Source organism: Micropterus dolomieu, linkage group LG19, assembly GCF_021292245.1.
Source record: "Micropterus dolomieu isolate WLL.071019.BEF.003 ecotype Adirondacks linkage group LG19, ASM2129224v1, whole genome shotgun sequence".
Taxonomy (NCBI): domain Eukaryota; kingdom Metazoa; phylum Chordata; class Actinopteri; order Centrarchiformes; family Centrarchidae; genus Micropterus; species Micropterus dolomieu.
The window spans coordinates 20,386,284-20,393,265 of NC_060168.1; the positions used below are offsets into that span (position 1 = coordinate 20,386,284).

Consider the following 6,982-nt stretch of genomic DNA (forward strand, 5'->3'; position numbering starts at 1 on the left):
ATATATATATATATATATATATATATATATATATAGTCAAATAGTTAACAATTGTGAATACATTAATTTTATTTAAACAGCATTTACTCTTCTTATCTTATTTTACTGTATTAAGTCATGTTAATTTTGTGTTATTAGGAGAAGGAGGAGCTTTTTCTGCGTGCCCTGTGTCTGTGCCATACAGTGCAGGTGAAAGAGCCCACTGGGCAGGGTCAGGACCAAGGTGACGGGCTGACAGACCAGTTGGATGGCGTAGGGATGGATGGAGAGGTGCTCCATCCACCGCTGGAGCAGAGAGGCTTTATAGCCTCATCACCTGATGAGGTTGCTCTGGTCAAGGGTGCCATGAGGTAAGAGAAGGGCTGTTAAGACTGTGAGTGAGCAAACATGTCATTTGAATGTGTGTGAATATATTCTATATTCTATTCTATTCTAATCCTAGATGATATCTATTCATCCATATAGTGAATCTGTATAGTAAGCACTTTGTAACTTGTTTTTGAAAAGTGCTCTACAAATAAAGATTATTATTATTATTATTATTATTACATAAATGGCTTTGTGATTTGTGATGCTTTGTCCCCATCTGCAGGTATGGCTTTACATTTCTGGGTCTCGAAAGTAAAACGATGAAAATTCTCAACTGGAACAATGACATTGAAATGTAAGTCAGTAATTACATAGACAAAGTTTTTCTTTTTACATTTGCACTACAGCTTATATTTCATTTCCCTTTTGTGCTTCCCAAAGGTATGAACTGCTTCACGTGTTGAACTTTGACCCAGTGAGAAGGCGAATGAGTGTAATAGTCAGATCCAAATCAGGTGAGCTTGAGATTTCCATCAGGTTTATTGCGTGGACCTTGATTTAGTGTTGGCTCCCATCCGTCACCATGCACTGTGTTTGTATGTCTATATGTTTGTGTTTTATGTGTCCAGGTGATACCCTGCTCTTCTGTAAGGGAGCAGACTCCTCCATCTTTCCCCGCGTCAGACAGGAGGAGGTTGAGAGGATACGCGTGCATGTGGAGCGTAATGCAACAGTGAGTGACTTAAGCACATTGCCTCCAGTAGTTTCTATAATGTTTAAAAGTGCGTATTGTATGATTTTAGGGTCAGACAGGTTTTGATTTAAGATAACAGTTTGGTCAAGACGTATTATTTTGTATTTTCTTCTTGTAACATTGGGTGCTGTGCGTTTCACTGTTCAGGAGGGCTACCGGACGTTGTGTGTGGCCTACAAATCTCTCAGTGAGGAGGAGTACACCCAGGCAGACGCAGGATTGAGGGAAGCTAGACTGGCTCTGCAGGACAGGGAGGAGAAGCTCATGGCTGTTTACAACCAAGTGGAGACTGGCATGAGTCTAATAGGAGCTACAGCTGTAGAAGACAGGTGGGTGCTCGCCAGACATAACCTTACAGCTCTCACCGATGAAACCCATGAGGGACCAAGCTGGCAGGCATGAGGAGTCAGAAAATAGGTTTCCAAAAATATAGGTTTTTATTTACAAAAAAAAACCTAATTTACAAAAAATAGAATGCTCTGGGCCCATAAAAGAGGTCAGCTAAACAGAACTTAACTCAGGCTACATAACCTTAACATGGGCTGAACAAAACAGATCTAAACTAACTAAACAGACCTAACAAGACTGAGACATGGGGGAATCTTATATAGTGGCTGATCAGGTCATTGTGACTCAAAGGGGGTAGACAAACACATAATATATAAACAAACCACAATAACTACAAAACATGTTCAGCCAATGCTACCTAATATGAACTAAGGGTAATTAAAATTATTATTATAACAAAAGCATAACTAGCAAAGAAAAGAACACAACTCAAAATGGAAAACTCTGCCCCTACCCATGATATGGGAGAACATGATGCAGTCCAATTATCCATCCCCTACTTAAACATCTTAGCTTTAGTTGGAAGTCCTTTTGTCAGCCAACCAGACACCCCCAGCAGCAACTCCTGGTAACTCTAGAAAAAAGTGTTAATTTCATAGAATGTAACTTAAATTAAACAAAGATAATGAACCTGAAATTAGCAAAATTGACAAAGTTAGTCACTAAATGTGTACACTCAAATAGATGACTCATGTCAAATAGCTAATAAAACTGTTTTTAAAACTAAAATGTGTGTGTCTAGTTATTTATTTTGTATTATATGCAATGTGTTCAAAACAAATGAAAGAGTTACCACCGTGAGTTGTTGCTTTCATGTGTGGCTGCTAGTGCAGCCATCACACAGCTGATGTTTAAAGTTGTTGCATGTCTTGCATTTTGTTATCTTGCATGCTGCTGTTGTTCCTTCTCTTCCCTCTCTCTCATTATAGATCTGTGCCAAGAATCTTAGGGGGCAAATCGAGAGGGTAAAGGTTTCCAGAATCCAGCAATAAACAACGTGTTATAAACATCATCTTCTGACTATCTGACTATAAGATAGATAGGAGCTTCTCTTTTCCCCTTTTCCAGAACTTTTTCATATAAGCTTACACTGCCATCTTGTGGTTATTATTACGCACTCTCTCGCAATCCAAGATTTAAAAATGTAAAAACAGGCAGAATGTATTTATTTATATAATTACTATTGAAATTATAAAATGCGTTAACTACCACAAAAGGAATTTAACAGGTTATTGCTACAGCATGCCTCAGTGCATCTCATCTGAAATGAAACCACATTTCCCAAAGCCCCTTCTGGACCACCTATCTGAGTGGAGACAGTCTCATCCTCATTTAAGTTGAATTTGCACTAAAAAAAACAGCAGCCTTGTTTTGGTTATATCATAAAGCCTTTACTATAATGCAATTCACTAGATTTCCTGTGAATTATTAGTATTAATGTCATAGAGTTAGTGTAATAATCTTTCACTTGTCTCATATCTTTATATATCTTCATATTTTTTTTCTCAACCCCCAGGCTTCAAGATGAGGCAGCAGAGACCATGGAGGCTCTACAGGGGGCAGGCATTAAGGTTTGGGTCCTAACAGGGGACAAGATGGAGACTGCAAAGTCCACCTGTTATGCTTGTAGATTGTTCCAGAGAAATACAGAGCTTTTGGAGCTGACTGTGCGTACTCTGGAGGATGGAGGGAGGAGGCGTGAGGAGCGACTGCATGAGCTCTTAGTTGAATACCACAAGAAAGCTGTACAGGATGCACCACCAGTTAAAGCAGGCGTCACCAGGTTGGCACCTTGACTTACTGATATCAGCCTATGTAATGAGGTTATTATGTGATACTTTGCTCTTGTACTAGGGTTGTTCATTTAACCAAACTGAGTGTTACTGATGAATAAACTTTAATGCATTTCCCTGTTCTGTTTTAAAGGAGCTGGTCTTCGACAAGCCAGGACTATGGTTTCATTATAGATGGCGCCACTCTATCGATGGTGCTCAACCCTTCCTCTGAATCCAACTCAAGTCGCTACAAGAACCTCTTCCTGCAGATTTGTCAAAACTGCACATCTGTGCTTTGCTGCCGCATGGCACCTCTACAAAAGGCACAGGTCAGATCAGTCAGTTAAAATGTGGGGAAAAATTTCAATGAAGAATTTAAATAATGATTTTCATACTGAAAACCTGGTTTCAGATTGTTTAAATTGTTGCCCATCTGTATTGCTCCATCTTTAGATAGTTAAAATGGTGAAGAACTCTAAAGGCAGCCCAATCACCCTTTCCATTGGAGATGGTGCCAATGATGTCAGCATGATTTTGGAAGCTCATGTTGGCATTGGTAAGAGCACTCATGCTGACGTTGGCTAACAGATCTCTAATTGTTGTTCCAAAATGGAGGGAAGGGTAACATTTTGGTGTGTAATGCAAAGATATTTGTTCTTGTTTGTTTCAGGTATTAAGGGTAAAGAAGGTAGGCAGGCAGTGAGGAACAGTGATTATGCCATCCCCAAACTCAAGCACCTCAAGAAACTTTTGTTGGCACATGGCCATCTCTACTACGTTCGCATTGCACACCTGGTGCAATATTTCTTTTACAAGGTAGGAAGGACAGACACTTCCATCACATTGACTGATTGATTGTATTTTCCAACATACACAAACTAACTTGATTTGAGTATTATGTAGTGAAGAGAGAGATTTGTCAGAATCAGCCCTAACAAATTAAACCGATTTTAGGGTTGAATTCGGGTTAATGTGTTACATTATTGTACCTACATTCTAAGCACATGTGAACTTGTTAATGCATTTGACATCACCTGATGTTTTTGTCCACCAGTGTGAGCCTCTTCTCTTTCTCTTTGCCTGCAGAACCTTTGCTTCATCTTACCTCAGTTTTTGTACCAGTTCTTCTGTGGCTATTCCCAGCAAGTGAGTATGTCCTCAAGATGTGCTGAACATAAAATGAGGCGGTGTCCCTCGAATCCACACCTCCTGATCCTCCTGAATGCTATACTCTTTCCCTCAGATTGCCCCTCCCTCACTGCCCCTGGGATGTTTGAGCTCTGATTGAGATGTTTATATACTGATTTAGACTTATACATACAGACATGTGTCATGTTCTGCCAAGTGGTTATTATGTCATCATGGTGGCATAGGAGTGTGTGTGTGTGTGTGTGTGTGTGTGTGTGTGTGTGTGTGTGTGTGTGTGTGTTACTAACACACTAACTTGCCAGAACACTATAGAAATTCAGGTATGGATCAGATTACCTGATTACAGTTTGAAGCACATTGATGAATTCACTTATTAATGACAAATAAGTGCATTTTATAAAGCCTGTATAGACTTAGATTGTTTTAGGATATTGTGTTCATGTAAAGACTGCTCCTGACATTGAAATATCTGTTAATTAGTGCAAATATTGTCCTTTTTAAGATAATGGGTTATGTTTTGGTAGGATAGGATGAATATTTTGTTCTCCTTCATGCTACATGGCACATGACATAGATCTTCCATGAGTAAATAAAATATGTATAAAAGCTGCTTATATGACATACAGCATGTGCAAGTACGATGGTGTGTATGAGTTTTTGTCCTCTCCATAATATTAACCCCTGGTTCCTCCTCCTCCCTCTTCCTCCTCCCTCCTCCTCCTCCTCCTCCTACTCCCTCTCCCTCCTCTTCACTCCACCCTCCTGCTCCCATCCTACCCAGCCCCTGTACGATGCGGCCTATCTGACGATGTACAACATCTGCTTCACCTCCATGCCCATCCTGGCTTACAGCCTCTTGGAGCAGCACATCTGCATTGAGGTTCTGCTGGACAATGCTACCCTCTACAGGTAAGCCTGGGAACCTCCCCTAATCTGAAGCACACTTTGAGGTAGATGTAGATGTGCTTGTTAAGTTACTTCCTTTATGTAAACAGGACCAATATTAGTTCAAATTAAGATTTTTGCTGTTTTGAGCAATAACTTGATTAACTGATTGAATGGCCGGTCTTTAAGTTTAAAGTAATAATTCAAAAAAATGGAAAACAGAATGTAACCCAACGAAGGTTAAAGTCAAGGGCAACTGGACTTGAAGAACCAAGTGCAGTTGCCCTTGACTTTAACCTTCGTTGGATAACTATGACCTGGATGACTGAGAATCTTCACAGACAAAACAGAATGTACCTTGCACAATCACAAAAAACAAAACAAAGTAAAAAGATTATAGCAATGACAGAAAAGGTGTAGGCTGAGCCATATCGCATAACATTTTAGCCGTAGATTATTACTTACAATGCAAAATTTTAAATTTAATGAACAAGTTATACAGTGCCTCTGTCAAAGCCAACATTTAGGTCACTATTTCTGCTTCTTCATCATATCAAAGACATAGGTGGCCCTGTAATGGGCATTAGCTTTTTTTAATCCACCCTTTGTTCAGTTGTATTGTTTTGACCAGATATATGCACATGTATGGATTGACTACAGTCATTTTCCAAGTCACGGTAATCCATGTGATGAAACTGCTTAAGACTTCATGCATTAAAACATTAAACATTGAACGTGTTAGTTTTAGTTTTCAGATCACATGAAATGATGACTTTGTTCACCCTTATCTTTTATGCCTTTCTTTAGAGAGATCGCTAAGAATGCCATGTTACGGTGGGGACCATTCCTCTACTGGACGTTACTTGGACTCTTCCATGGCTTGCTTTTCTTCTTTGGTGTTCGATATTTGTTCAGTAACCCAGCCCTGCAGGATAATGGCCAGGTTTGTTTTAATTCATCTTCTAAATGGGTGTGATATTAAATTACTTCATTAAGTATTGTCTCCTAAGCACATTTTCTCGCCTGTCTTATTTAAATCCAGGTTTTTGGGAACTGGTCTTATGGAACAATTGTCTTCACTGTCCTCGTCTTCACTGTCACACTGAAGGTAAACCAGTCCCCTGCTGCTTATATATCTTATGAAAGGGTGCATCATTAAAGCAGCAGTTTCACATGAGAGTTTGAGGTTTTTGATATATTGTCTTGCGGAAAACTGACTTTAACAAGGTGTGTTGGATCTTTGACATCAGTATTTAGTGACTTTTCTCTGCCATTCTAGCTTGCTCTAGACACACGGCACTGGACATGGATCAACCACTTTGTAATCTGGGGCTCCCTGGCTTTCTACGTGTTTTTCAGCTTCTTCTGGGGAGGAATAATATGGTTAGAAAACAACTTTAATAACCTGTAGTCATTGTAGCTGACCTGTTATATTTTTTATTTTTGTTCAACGCTTGCAGCTCTAAACCAAAGTGTTCCCTTTCCTGCAGGCCTTTCCTGAGGCAGCAACGTTTGTACTTTGTGTTTGCCAACATGCTGAGCTCTGTGTCAGCCTGGCTAGTCATCATCCTGCTCATCCTGCTCAGCCTACTGCCAGAGATCCTGCTTGTGGTATTCCGCAAGCCCCGCGGGCCCCATGCTCGACAGGTAGAGCTGAAACACACACACTTGGCCTAACACAAACATTTTCAGTCTACTTCATTCTCTCTCTCTCTCTCTCTCTCTCTCTCTCTCTCTCTCTCTCTCTCTCTCTCTCTCCTTT

General features: G+C 40.0%; 1 protein-coding gene across 1 annotated transcript in view; it reads left to right on the forward strand.

Moving 5' to 3' along the window:
• Nucleotides 1-6,982, forward strand: part of atp11c (ATPase phospholipid transporting 11C) — a 40,209-nt gene that overhangs the window by 31,063 nt on the left and 2,164 nt on the right. Inside the window, exons 16-30 of the mRNA XM_046029980.1 lie at nt 139-350; nt 593-664; nt 751-824; nt 939-1,042; nt 1,211-1,392; nt 2,928-3,194; nt 3,338-3,515; nt 3,640-3,742; nt 3,857-4,002; nt 4,273-4,332; nt 5,117-5,244; nt 6,028-6,163; nt 6,263-6,328; nt 6,500-6,603; nt 6,711-6,867. Coding sequence (XP_045885936.1) covers nt 139-350; nt 593-664; nt 751-824; nt 939-1,042; nt 1,211-1,392; nt 2,928-3,194; nt 3,338-3,515; nt 3,640-3,742; nt 3,857-4,002; nt 4,273-4,332; nt 5,117-5,244; nt 6,028-6,163; nt 6,263-6,328; nt 6,500-6,603; nt 6,711-6,867 — 1,989 coding nt within the window. The remainder of the gene's footprint in view (nt 1-138; nt 351-592; nt 665-750; nt 825-938; nt 1,043-1,210; nt 1,393-2,927; nt 3,195-3,337; nt 3,516-3,639; nt 3,743-3,856; nt 4,003-4,272; nt 4,333-5,116; nt 5,245-6,027; nt 6,164-6,262; nt 6,329-6,499; nt 6,604-6,710; nt 6,868-6,982) is intronic.